Source organism: Danio rerio, chromosome 24 (genome assembly GCF_052040795.2).
Source record: "Danio rerio strain M-AB ecotype USA chromosome 24, GRCz13ab, whole genome shotgun sequence".
Lineage (NCBI taxonomy): Eukaryota > Metazoa > Chordata > Actinopteri > Cypriniformes > Danionidae > Danio > Danio rerio.
Genome location: NC_141044.1, coordinates 38,771,216 through 38,786,005, shown reverse-complemented (window position 1 = coordinate 38,786,005; position 14,790 = coordinate 38,771,216). Strand labels below are relative to the sequence as shown.

The 14,790-nt window shown below is 39.1% G+C and overlaps 1 protein-coding gene across 3 annotated transcripts in view; it reads right to left on the bottom strand.

The window, feature by feature from the left end:
• Window positions 1–305: 305 nt before the first annotated feature.
• ccdc178 (coiled-coil domain containing 178) overlaps window positions 306–14,790 on the bottom strand; it is a 76,888-nt gene continuing 62,403 nt past the window's right edge. The window contains exons 20-21 of one of the 3 annotated variants that reach the window (XR_015525311.1): window positions 9,923–9,954; window positions 306–486 (exon numbers count right to left, since the gene is read on the bottom strand). Coding sequence is in view for 2 of the 3 variants with exons in the window: in XM_087310094.1 (XP_087166220.1) it covers window positions 426–486; window positions 9,923–9,954 (93 nt within the window). In the remaining variant the exon portion in view is untranslated. Of the gene's footprint in view, window positions 487–5,088; window positions 6,970–9,922; window positions 9,955–14,790 lie in introns of those variants that run through there. The other 2 variants (XM_087310094.1, XM_087310096.1) reach the window with 2 other exon arrangements.

Below are 14,790 nucleotides of genomic sequence, written 5' to 3'. Positions count from 1 at the left end.
TAAAGCTGCCAATTTCCTAATTTATTAATATAAAAAAATAAATAGAAAAAATACTTTAATCATATTGGCGAAGCAGTGGCGCTGTAGGTAGTGCTGTCGCCTCACAGCAAGAAGGTCGCTGGGTCGCTGTTTCGAACTTCGGCTCAGTTGGCGTTTCCTCCGGGTGCTCCGGTTTCCCCCACAGTCCAAAGACATGCGGTACAGGTGAATTAGGTTGGCAAAATTTTCCGTAGTGTATGAGTGTGGACGTTTCACAGAGATGGGTGACCCCGGATTAATAAAGGGACTAGGCCAACAAGAAAATTAATGAACGAATGAACTTTTATCATATTAATAATTATAATTTGTACATTTTGTAATGAACGTCTTACAAAAAAACATAAACACATTTATAGCACAATGGTGTTCAATGCTGAATACATGAGTCAGGCTGAACATGCCTTTGCCTTGATTTGCTCGTCGATGTCTTGAGTATTGTCCACTATCCTGTAGTGACAGTATCTACTTTTTTTTAAAATCTGATTATTCACAACATTTAATTGAAACACTTCATTTCAGTTGACTTTTTTGTAGCTCAACTATTAAGCAAACAAACAAAAGGTTAAATTAGAAATGATAATTTCTGTTGAAGGCATTTGCCACAACTTTTATTCTAAATCTCTTCTCAGATAGGATGGCGGGCCAAATCAAAAGTTACCATAAGAGTTAAGCAGTTCTGAGAGCGAAATGGGTTCAACCCGGTACTAGTAAAAGGTATACCTAATAAAGTGGCCAGTGAGTCTATATAATGTTGGGTTGTTTTAACCCAACAGTTGGGTTGAAAAATGTAAATTTGCCACAACTTTTATTCTAAATCTCTTCTCAGATAGGATGGCGGGCCAAATCAAAAGTTACCATGGGCCAACTTTGGCTCGCGGACCCTACTTTAGGCTTCTCTGCTATACAGTATACACTCACCAGCCAGTTTATTAGGTACACCTGTCCAACTGCTCGTTTACGCAAATATCCAATCACATGGCAACAACTCAGTGCATTTAGGCATGTAGACTTGGTCAAGACAATCTGCTGCAGAACGTTGCCTGGTCTGATGAGTCAATTTCTGCTGCGAATCATTCGGATGGTAGGGTCAGAATTTGCCATCAACAATATAAAAGCATGGATCCATCCTGTCTTGTATCAACGGTTCAGGCTGGTGGTGGTGGTGTAAAGGTTTTGGGGATATTTTCTTGGCACACTTTGGGCCCATTAATACCAATTGAGCATCCTGTCAACACCACAGCCTTCCTGAGTATTGTTGCTGACCATGTCCATCCCTTTATGACCACAGTGTCTCTATCTTCTGATGGCTACTTCCAGCAGGATAACACGCCATGTCATAAAGTGTGAATCATCTCTGACTGGTTTCTTGAATATGAGTTAACTGTACTCAAACGGTCTCCTGCATCATGGATGTGCAGCTGACAAAGCTGCAACTGCGTGATGCTAACATGTCAATATGGAGCAAAATCTCTGAGGAATTTTTACAGTGTCTTGTTGAATCTATGCCACGAAGGATTAAAGCAGTTCTGAGAGCGAAATGGGTTCAACCCGGTACTAGTAAAAGGTATACCTAATAAAGTGGCCAATGAGTCTATATGATGTTGGGTTGTTTTAACCCAACAGTTGGGTTGAAAAATGTAAATTCAGTTTAGTTTAATATTAAACCAACATTGGGTTTGTCCATATTTTACCCAATTTTGAACAGCATTTTAAGAGCGTGTATTAATATTATTCATTTAAAGTAGTTTGTGAAGTAGTTTGTTTTTAACATTGATAATAAAAAAAACTCTTAACTTCCAAATCATCATATTGGAATGATTTCTAAAGTAAAAAAATAATTCCTAAGTAAATAATTACTTTCTGCCTTAAATTGTTAGGGTCTATTGTGGATCATATGGATCAAATACTGTATAAACACCATATTGACCTATTTTAAAATGCGGAAGTGCGCCTGTTTTCTCGATTATTTTAGAACTTTCGATTCGTTCGCCTATGGGAGAAATGACTAGAACTAATAAACGGCAGAAATGGGTCAAACTACTTGCTCTACAAACAAATGTTTGCATGACTATACAGACCAAGTAGAATAATATAATAAGAAAATATCAGTTTGTATTGTATTGTGTATTTATATAGCGCATTTATCATGTATGCCCATACACCCAAAGCGCTTCACAATCATGAGGGGGGGGGGGTCTCTCTACACCACCACCAGTGTGCAGCATCCACTTGGATAATGCGACGGCAGCCACAGGACAACAGCGCCAGTGCGCTCACCACACACCAGCTATTGGTGGAGTGGAGAGACAGTGATAGAGCCAACTCGGTGGAAAGGGATGATTGGGAGGCCATGATCATAAGGGCTGATAGAAGGACTTTGGCCAGGACTCCTGGGCTACACCCCTGCTCTTTCACAAGAAGTGCCATGGGATTTTTAATGACCACAGAGAGTCAGGACCTCGCTTTAACATCTCATCCGAAAGACGGCGCCCACTGATAATATAGTGTCCCCTTCACTTTTACTGGGGCATTAGGACTCACACAGACCACAGGTTGAGCGCCCCCTGCTGGCCTCACTAACACCACTTCCAACAGCAACCTAGTGTACCCTAGTGCAGGTTTTCCCAAACTTTTCAGGCCGCGACCCCCAAAATGACAATGCCAGTGACTCGTGACCCAAAATATCCTCAGAGGTGGTTATAAATACAGATACCTTGCATGCAATGGCGCACACACACACCAATGGACCCAAGTCTATTCTTCTTTTAATTTTTATTTCATGTATGAGAGCTGTAAATAGGCCACAAAGTTTAACCAGGTGTTATGAAATCTGCTGCATCTGACGCTATTGCTGTGTCTTTAATACAATGTAATTACCCCAGGGGTTGCAATCCAATAGAAGTAGTAACTATAAGCTACTATAGTAACTATATATGGTATAAATTTTCTCTTCAGAAGGTTATGGATAAAATATGGTAATTCTTATGGTTTAATAAAAATAAATAGATTTTTGGAAACCACCAGGCGACCCCCCTTCATTGTCCTGTGACCCCTCGGGGGGGCCCGACCCCCACTTTGAGAACCATTGCCCTAGTGGTCTCCCATCCAGGTACTGACCAGGCTTAGCCCTGCTTAGCTTCAGTGAGTAACCGGTCTTGGGCTGCAAGTTCAAGTTTGCAACATCAAACAGCAAAACAAGCAGTTTTTAAAGTCTAATAATGAATGGAAGTGAATGGAAGTTTTGATTCAAATGGCTGCGCTTGTCGAGGAAGAATAAGGTGGATACAGTTAAAGTCAAAATGAATTGCCCTCCAGTGATTTATTTTATTTTTTACATTTTCTTTTTTTCAGATGTTTTCTAAATGATGTTTAACAGAACGAGGAATTTTTCACAGTATTTCCTTTAATATTTTTTCTTCTGGAGAAATTCTTCTTTTGCAGCTTTTAATTTTTTTAAAGCCATTTTAAAGTCAATATTATTAACCTCCTTAAGCAATAGTTTATATCGATTGTCTACTGAAAAAAACACTCTTATACAATGATTAGTCTAAGTACCCTAACTTAAACATAGTTAAGCCTTTAAATGTCACTTTAAGTTGAATACTAGTATCTTAAAAATATCTAGTCAAATATTATTTACTGTTATCATTTCAAAGATAAAATAAATCAGTTCTTAGAAATGAGTTATTAAAACTATTATGTTTAGAAATGTGATGGAAAAATCTCTCCTTTAAACAGAAATTGGGGAAAACATATACAGGGAGGCTAATAATGCAGACTGTACCAGCGGTAATTTTCAGAAGTCATAATATCATTTCTTCATTTGTTAAAACTGTACAGGGACATTCAAAAACAAGTAAAAAAAACAGCCACACACAGACGTGAAGTCTTTAATTTCTCTGGGCTCTTTTGTTCTGACGCCAGCGGTTCCCCTTTGAAAATGTGCTTTGTGTCTAATATGGTCAGCGCCACACAATTACTCCCTCCAGTGAAAAGTGAAACAAACGCAGGGCATGCAGAGCATTTTGCATTATCTGCGCTCCTTGGATAGTCTAACAATAATAACTGTAAGACAACGTCAAGCGGAGGCTGCCAAGCTCAGCTAGCACATATTAGAAAGTTTGAGATGAAATGGAGTGCTAAAAACCGTCGGATTCGGGGATTCTGCCACGTCTGTGTGCAGTTTTAGAAGAATATTAATGCACATGTTTCTATATATAGATGAATATGTACTTTTAACGGAAGGCTTTTCTCCTGCACCACAAAAACATTGCTCTTGCTGACAATGTGTGTGAATGATGCAAAATAGGTGATGCTTAAAATTATATATATCTATGGTTTATACAGTTTGCTTGTATTTACAAGAGAAACATACTCATCTGTCCAATCCAAATCAGTCTAAACAGCTCATCGCACAAATGATGACCATCACACGACATCTGTAATAGGAATATAACACTAGGCGCAAGGCTAAAATGCATTGATACCCTGCTGAAAAATCCAGCTTAAACCAGCCTAAGCTGGTTGGCTGGTTTTAGCTGGTTGACCAGGCTGGTTTTAGAGGGGTTTTGCCCACTTCCAGGCTGGTTCCCAGCCATTTCCAGCCTGGCTAAACCACCAGCTAAAACCAGCTTGACCAGCCTAGCCAAGCTGGGAGTCCAGCCTGACCAGCTAAGACCAGGCTGGAAATGGCTGGGAACCAGCCTGGAAGTGGCCAAAACCCCTCTAAAACCAGCCTGGTCGACCAGCTAAAACCAGCCAACCAGCCTAGGCTGGTTTAAGCTGGATTTTTCAGCAGGGTAGTCATGGCGCAAGCATTAATAAAGATTTTGTCAAATGTAACTGGTGTCTTGTTTGACTGAATCCGTCCTTCAGCATCTGCATTTCCAAATACCCAGCAGCCCTAATCTGACAATATTACCTTTAAATTTCAAATAAAAATAATGTTATTTAGAGCAGTTTTTCTCAACTGGTGGGTCATTTCAGTTGGTTCAAAGAGTGTGGTAAAAAAAACAACAAAAGTAAAAAAAAATTAAAACGTATTTTTCATATATCGGACTTTTATTTTGAAATGTGCGTGTGACAGCCATACCGTTTGACATGTGAAATTTCATTTAATTATAGCAACAAATATGTTGAAGCGCAAGTACGACCCTGAAAATGTAAAGTGAGGCTTAAAACCTCAGTGTGTCATATGTAGTGAGGTGCTCTCGCTACATATGGCATCCCAGTTGCACCTGTGGACTATTTTCAAAGACGACTCCAATAGCTGAGGGCATCGCTCACAAATGTACCTAACATCTTCATGTTCAGATACAGGCACTCCACACATCTTACTGTGCTCACCGTGTAGCAAAAGCCAAGAAAGCCCACACAAAAGCAGAAGAGCAGATAACTGGTGATTATTATAAAAATGGTTGTGATTATTTTGATCATTTTACTTTAATTTGCTGGTTTGTTCTGATTAACAGCATCAGTGTTAACAATTTATTAACAGTTCAGTTTAGTTAATGGTAACTGAACTTTTCCTTACCCTAACCACTGTTTACAGTATTTGACATTTTTACTCTGTAACATAACTATAATTTGATGCATTTTGTTAAATGACAGCGATAAAGTATTGTTTATTTGTAAGTATTGGTGATTTATCTGTCACTACTTGTGTATGTTAATAAATAAATACAAATTAATTATAATTCCAAAAATTATATTATAGTTCCTAAACATTTGGGTCGCGGCTTGATGACCATGTAAAAATGGGGGTCCAATGGCCAAGCCAATTGAGAACCCCTAGAGAACTTTTCTAACCCAGAACATTGGTCAGAATATCAACAGTTTTTATTTGTTGTCATTGAAAATCTGGGTTATTCCACCAAATATTGATTTCTTGACTCTTCTGACGTTAAACGATTGGTTTTATATCCGAAACCATGGCAAATCTTGCCATTTGAACACGACGCCCCTAATGAGCTAAATGGCAAGCTTTATTATTCTTAACGCATCACTAATAACAAGATTTAATGAAACTTTTATGCTAACAAAATGATTGATTTTAAATCAACTCAAAATCTTAGCGATATGACAGAATACAGTCCCGCCAGTGATGTTTATTACATTATTTACGAGAGAAACAGACCCATATTCATCTGTCCAATCAAAATCAGTCTAAACAGCTCATCACACAAATGATGACCATCCCACGACATCTGTGATAGGGATATAAGACTAGATGCAAGGCCCAAACTCAAGCGCAGCACGCATTGATAGTCACGGCGCAAGTATTAATAGAGATTTTGTCAAACGTAACTGGTGTTTAATTGGCGTCGGGCCGGTTTGACTGAATTCGTCCTTCAGCATCTGCATTGCTGAGCTTCTCTCCCCCTCTTTCTTTCTTTCTCTTCATCTGCGTCTCATATCTTTCCCCCTACTGCACCCATCGAATTGGCACCAAACCCTTCAAGATGTCCCCAGCAGGCTCGTGCTTCGCTGGCCGCGTAGTAGACTGTGTGGTTTCCTTTAAACAGCTGTAATTTGTATTTCCAATCACTGTGCTGATTTCTGCTCATTATATTGCTGTTTCACACCGGTAAGTGAGCAAAAGTTTGGATTGATTGACTCTAATTAACTAAAAAACGTTCCGAGCCAGGGGTTTATTACCATGCTAGCTAGCCACAAATGTCAGAGACTTTCACAAATTATTATCCTGTTAAGATGAATGTGTGGGGAGGCAGGGAAGTGTGGAGACAAAGAGAACATATATTATTTTCATGACGAATTTGTTTATCGCTCTTCTTCTTTTTTTCTTCTCGCTCTCTTTCTCTCTCTCTCTTTTTGCACAATTTCAGGTGTCTTATTTTCCAATTAAATACACACAGACTCAGCATCTGCACATTTCAAGGGTTGTCATCGCCTTGTTTAGTAGCACGAAGCCTGCAGAGGTAAAAGTATATATGTGTGTCGTGGTTATGATTTCTTTGTTATTTAACTGGTTATTGGTTATTTTTTTATCGCAAAAAATGTAAAAAGAAAATACAAAATGCAGCACTTTTTCTGAAAACATTACGCGAGTAAAGTCAAATTCAAGAGATTTTAACATCTTTAAGAGAAAAGAACTTCTTTATTTCACATAAAACTCTACATTATAGGTCTCAAACTCCGTTCCTGGAAGGCTGCAGCCATAGTCGGCTCTTCCAACGCAATCTCATGGCAATTCGTAACTTTTTGATTTAGTGGCTAATTCGTACAATTTAGTACGATTTGCTCATCACCCAATGACGGTTGGGGTTAGGGGTGGGGTTGGGTGCCACGCCTCCTTTTTGAAATCATACATTTTCGTACGACTGAACTCGTATGAATTCGTACGAATAAGCCACTAAACTGACAAAACGTAAAATACTTATGTTTCCTTGTGAGATTAGGCTGGCTCTTCCTATAAGTGAACTTAGCGGCTGCTTAGGGCTCTGCCGCCACTAGGGGAGCCCCACAACCCAATAGTGGTAAAGCCGAACTATTTCCTTGCTGAAATTGCTTTTATTTTACAAATATCTGCATTGACAATGCTTTAGTACTTAAATATTTATAAATTTTCACTTAAAGGAAAGTAAATAAAAAAATATAACTTTTATTATAGTTGAAATTGTTTTCATGTGAAGGTCATGTGATCAACAGGAAGGTTGCCACATCTCATTTCTCAGTTGTGTTCTCTTCTCGTGGTTCGAGTTTGTTCTTCTAAGGTAACCTAGAACGTGTGATGAAATGACGCCCCATGTCAGCGTCGACGCTTCCCATTCCCTTTGAATGGGTGACGTCAGGCGTTGCCGAACTGCATTGTGGATCCGTCGGCGCCGCTTCAGAGGCATTGCTCACTGCAGAAGTTCAGACTAGCACAACTTTTCAAGCGCCGACAGAAGCGTCAGCCAATCAGATCGCTGTATGCAAATACACCAGCTAGACAGTGGCCTACTGCTGACTGAATTTCATTGGCTGACGCTGCTATGACGATTGCTTTAGCCCTAACTTCAGACACCCCTTCAATCATGCGTTGACGCTGAAGCCCTGTGTGAATGGGGCGTGAAACTAACGTGATTCTTCAGGTATAGAAAAACTGAGGGGAAAATGACAAAGAGAAGAGATGAGCTCAAAATCATTTTTAGTATCGCTTTTAAGTGCTAATGATGATGATCGAAAATAGGCAATTACAGATTAATAATTGTCCACTTATATGAAATTTTTTTTTACTGGTCTTACAGACACGTTTTTTTAAACGCAATCATATGAAATGCCTTTCACTCACATATTTTCACACTGGTAATATTTTTCCTGAGAAATGTTTATAAAAGTTATGTCCTAATTAAATTAATCATAGTTTAATATAAGCTCTGGACCCTGCATATCAAATGAAAGAAACAGGGAAGGAAACTGAAGGGTATAATAAGGTTTGTGTTTGGGTATTAACATTAACCCAGTATTTGTTGCTTCCTCAATTTTTTTCATTTAAATATTTTTCTGATTATGTTATTATATTAATATATTATATTATTTGCTTATTGATTTTATTATTTATGGATCAATCTTTGCATTCATGTTACTTTTGTTGTTGTTTTGGTTGTTCAGAAAGAATATTTTATGTATATACTAAGTGATGCATTTAATTAATTACTGTTCAGTGTCGTTTCATTGCAGGACTTTTGCTTTTGGAATTTATAAAAATAAAAAAACTCAACCTAGAATCTTTTATAGAATCTTCAATCTGTTTGCTAAATTAATTGTTTTAAACACGCCAGAAGGACGCCAAGTAGGAATCACTGGTCCCTTTATTAAAAATTGTTCAGTTCTTTCGTTTTGAAGCTGCAAGTTGACAAAAACAGTTCTGTTTTAAACAATCCAAGTCATTCAGACAGTTATTTAGTAGAAGAAATCAGGCTTTACTTTTCTGTTTCATTGATTGTATTTAACAAGCAGGAGAATAATTGTGGGTCGGTTTGCAATGGCTATACTTGACTATTAAGAGCAAGGTACGGCCCCAAAATTACTCTGCTTAGGGCTCCCAAATGTACTAGGCCGTCCCTGGCTGCAGCTTTGCACAGTTTTGCTCCAACCCTGATCAAACACAGCTGATCCAACTTATAAAGGTGTTCATGACTGTTTTGAACACCTTGATTAGTTGTATTAGCTGTGTTTGATCAGGGTTGGAGCAAAACTGTGCAAAGCTGCAGCCCTCCAGGAATTGAGTTTGAGACCTACTGTATGCTCTACGTTATATTGCCTCAATACTTTACAAAAATGTTTGATCGTAGTGTTGACCCCGAGTCACCTTGGTGGAAAACCACATATTTCATTAATTTAGAAGGCTCTCAAAGTATGTGCCCATGACAGAAATGTGACCTCTGGTGGACAGCCCTGACATGAGATGCAGATTCAGAATTACACATGATGTGATTATTAATTAGCAAATAATATAAATATTACGAGCGTAAACATTAGATAAGCAGATTATATTGTAACCCTGTGTCCTAACAACACGCTACGTAATGAGATTTGCAGTGATAAGCAATTTGGCTGTTTGCACCAGACGAAACACGGCAGAAATTTAAATACAGGCATACAGAAGCTCAGAATAGTGCACTCACTGCACTCCAACAAAATGGTAAAGCTTATAATCTAATTTATACATATTAAACCTCTTTAACATTATTAAATGTAGATGCTGAATCTCTGATATATGTTAGTTTGCTCTGAGTCACAGCTCTAAAAATTTTTTGTCAAGATCTGAGGTGAACTATCTGCTGCTGCTTTCAGTAGTATGGCAATGAATGTCATGTAAAATGGCATTTAAACTCACATTATTAGCATTTGACACTGAATAAAAGCAGATGAGGTGTACCTGAGGTGGTCACTGTCAGTCCTGTTGTTCACCTGTGAGAAACAGAAGCCGTTTCTAAAATATGAATTTCAGGTGTATGTTGGAACAAAACTCTTTAATATGAAAAGGTTCCTTCTATCGCGTTTTATTTAGGACACGACTTAAATCAGCCTTTAATCAACCTTTAGGCTCGATAGTCAGGCACACTTATGTCAATCTGGCAACCTGCACTTGCGTTTGTTTTGATCCAACAATGCAATACCTAGTTCAACCATTGGGTGTCAAACTCACATACTGCACCTTTAACACAAAATACAGAATGTAATACATCAATATCAATGCTGTGAATTGTCATGTGAACAAGTGAATCCGTACAGAAAGAGTAATAAAAAATGAGTTAAATATTTTGATAAGTCTGAATCAAAATATTATCTAAAATTTAAAGCCTCTTATAAGTAAAACATGAGAAACAAATGGTTCTTTTAAAACAAGACACTATGAACAAAAGCATCATTGACTTGTCAATTTTGAAATTTTGTTTTCTTTACTTTGTGATTTTATATATTTGTGTCTGCAATTATACATTTATGTTGAGGTTATACCTCCATTTTATAACCTCAATACTGCCTGTAGGTTTTTAACAAAGGGATTTTTCTTCATTTTTCTTAGTCCCTTTATTTATCAGGGAATAAACCGCCAACTTATTCAGCATATGTTTTACACAGCGAATACCCTTCCAGCTGCAACCCAGTACTGGGAAACACTACGGCCCATTTAGTACATCCAATTCACCTAAAGTCCATGTCTTTAGGAAACCGGAGCACCCGGACAAAACCCACACCAACACAGGGAGAACATGCTAGCTCTACACAGACACGCCATAAATTCTATTTTTTTATAATCCCACTTGATAAAAACAGCCTGCAGAAACACTTTGATTGACATTCTCCCTTTGTACGTGTCATCAGAGGAGAAAAGCCTTGCCTACTAGTGATAGACAGCTCTGAGTGAAAATCAGCCATCCGCTGTTAGTTTTCACACTGGACCTGCAATTAGATAAAGACGATTAGCCGTTCGTAGCTCCGCCCTCATTTGTATTTTGTGGCGAGGGGGCGGGGCCGAGAGCCGTGGGAACGGAATGAGGCCGCCGCATAAGTGGATGCACCTGTGGTGCACACCGGCCTCGAATTCCACGGAAGGAGCTCTGGACTATAAAAGGAGGAACGATGGCAGAGGAGGCAGAGAGAGGACCAGGCCCGGACATATTGTTTTACTTTTGCTTTCAGTTTGATGGCAGTCTCCGTGAGGAGCTGCCGTCCGTTCGTTTTGGTTTAGACGGCAGTCTCCGTGAGGAGCTGCCATCTCTGTTATTAATAAATCATTTAAAACTGCGTCTGTTCTCCGCCTCCTTCTTCCCGGCGGCCAAAGGGCCGTAAACTTCATTACATATTTAAAGCGACAGTCACCAAAAATCCACAATTTGGATCAAAGCCTAAAAGGGGCAGTTTCAGAGAGGTATAAAACATTATTTGAGTCTATTTTCAGCTGAAACTTCACATACACACTCTAGGTACATCAGAGACTTATTTTACATCTTGTGTAAGGGGCATAACAGGCCCCCTTTAATATGGCCTCCAATTAGTCCAATCACAGCAAAACTACACTACACTTTAAAAACATTTTTATGGTGATAGATGGTCCATTAAAAAAATGTTGAGCTATTTTATTTTATGTAATTCACTATCATTAAAAATAGTGACATCATGTGATTGCGGATAGTATGAAGAGTGACACATTAGTGTGATGCAGGCTGTATGATGAAGAGTGTGAGAGCGTTTTAGTAAATAACCTTCATCATTTTGGAGCTTAGGTGCCGCTGCCTTTATATTTATACTTTTTTATAAACTCATTTGAGATTGATGTGGTGCTTTTATGTATTATTTTCCTATAAAGACCTTCTCCATTCCACAATGTCATTTAAAGTGGAAAACAGTCTTCACACTCAGAAACAAGCAGATCTTTTAAGAATTGTTCACTGAAAGGTTCTTTAAGGATCACGGAATGGTTCTCCTTTGGCACCACAGTTTTTTTGTAAACCTGTATAGTGTATAAAACAGCAGTGTGTGTGTGTGTGTGTGTGTGCGTAATAGAGTCGTCTGACGGTTTGTAACCCACTGTAAGCTTTGATGCATGTTTCTGTTGAAATTAATGGCAGTGGTGTTTCCTAGCCCGGTGTCATTTATTTCACAGGATTGATTGGAGGCTGGAAGTGCAGACAAATGTGTTTGGGAAGTGTTCTAATTTAAAATATGGCTGCCTGACCTGGAAGAGAAGGCAAAGAGACAATTCATCCTTCAAAAAACATGACCTGAGTGTCCGAGGAGCCCAGAAAGTTAACTTCGCAAACACAGAGCACATGCTGTGAAGCCCATCAGAGCAACAACACAGACTGTACAAGTTCTTACATTCATCCATTAATTTTTTTTCGTCTTTGTCCCTTTATTATTCTGGGTTCGCCACAGTGGAATGAACCGCCAACTTAGCCAGCATATGTTTTACGCAACGGATGTCCTTCCAGCTGCAACCCATCATTGGGAACATCCATACACACTTATACACTACGAACAATTTAGCCTACCCAATTCCCCTATGGCGCATATGTTTGGACTGTGGGGGAAACCGGAGCACCCGGAGGAAACCCACGCGAAGGCAGGGAGAACATGCAAACTCAACACAGAAATGCCAACTGGCTCAGCTGAGGCTTACACTAGCGAACTTCTTGCTGTGAGGCGATCGTGCTACCCGCTGTACCGTGACGCCCTTGTTTTTAGCTCCTTTTACACAGTGATACCGGTAAATATCCGGAAAATTTCCGGAACGACTTTCCTGGGGAGTTCAAAAAAGCGCTGTTCACACAGGCGAGGACGTTACGGAATTTTTCCGGAAAAGAGCATTCACACATCCATCCCAAAATGCCGGTAAATTCTGACATCATTAACCAGAAATGACCTCTAAACGGCTGCGCTTGTGTTTGTAAACATTTGACTACATTACAAACTCTTTGGTTGGATCAGTATTGAGTACAACTCCAATGAAAACATATAGAGGAACACTTTCACATGTCGAGATGTTCATGATATGTGTGTGTGCTGGCGCTATGGGCGCTCACGGGCAGACGCAAAGCTTGAAGGTAAACAAACAACGGAATATCATAAACATTTTATCGATAATTATTCACACAGTTAGCATTAAGAAGGAACATAGAAACGTCATCTGACTAACATCTAGCAGCTAAAGGTGTCTGGAAAAATATTCAAAGGCTTTTATTCTCATAAACCGCGCGCACGTGAATGCGTCTGACTGTTCTGATTAGCTAAAGTAGACGTTTCACGTCAGCACGTTCTAGACGTGTACACGCTCTTTCCGGCAATCTTCCTTCTGCATTCACACAGCGCAGCATTCCGGCAAATTACCGGTAATGTTACAACTTCTCTTTCCGAAAAATAGCCAGAACGAATTTACCAGTATTTTCAAAAGGGGCCTGTTCACACATACAACCTTTCCAGAAAATTGCCGGTAATTTTCCGGAAAGGTCTGTTTGTGTGAAAGGGGCTAATGACTCATCTAATCAAATGTAGCTGTTCATTGTATAACATTGGTGTTTGCCACTGATATACAGTGTTGTACAGCAGGACTGGTTAGTTGCGGTTGATCTGTGGAGTCCAGTATTTCCCAGTGCAGACGCAGAAGGGCAGGACACACATCCAGTCTGACAGTCTCCAAGGTGCCAGAGGACCTTTTTCGCCGAGTTTAAGAGAAAGATACGTCTTTCAGTCAGCCATTAAGCTCTCTGTCTGTGTTCTCTGTTCAGAAAGAGAGTTTTATTGCTGTCATGGGAGCATGTGTGCTTCTGGGCCCATTCATTCATGTCAAATGAATCTTAGAACACTTCGCTAGGAATATATGTCATTTCCAGATCTACATAATCAAGCCAAAACTGTCACCGCAATACGCAAATAAAGGCACAGTGAAGTCTGAGAGGTTCATAACAAATATTTTTTTTATTTATAGGTTGTGTAAGTTGCTATATAATTTTAAGGTGCTCTTGAAAATGCTTAATGTTTTGTTTTCTTCTAACAGGAACTTTATTTTAAAGAAAATAAATGATATTTGGGTGGCTCAGCGTTTAGCACTGTGGCCTCACAGTAAGAAGGTCACTGATTCAAATCCTGGCTTGGCCATTTGACAATTCTGTGAGGAGTTTGCATGTTCTACCTGTATTGGCGTGGGTTTCGTCCGGGTGCTCCGGTTTCCCCCACAGTCCAAACACATGCTCTATAGGTGAATTGAAGAAACTAAATTGGCTGAAGTGTATGTGCGTGAATGAGTATGTATGGATGTTTCCCAGTATTGGGTTGCATCTGGAAGGGCGTAGGTTGGCGGTACATCCCGCTGTGGCAACCCCTGATGAATAAAGGAAAAATTTTTGAAGGAAAATTAATGAATTAAGAATAAATTAAGCGTTGAGTCTCGCATATCTGAATTCGGTGTGAAATAGCCCTGACTTGGGTTCATTCAGTCAATAGTTTTTGTGCATCACACTAAGCACTCTCCTGTGAACGTGATGAAATAAGAGGAAAGGCTTTAATGAAATCTGAAGAGATGCATTCAAAACCTTAAAACCAGATCAAAACAGTCATGTGTTCATTTAGCTGACAAAAATGCATGTGAATGCCAAAAAACCATTAGCATTAACTAGTTTAGTAAACGCTGTATACTAAATAATTAAGAAATAATGAATAACAAATAAGACATTACTCTAAATTTCTGGAGGGTGCGAATTATGTAGCCGGAGGTACGTATGGCTGCATTTCATCCTTAAAACTATT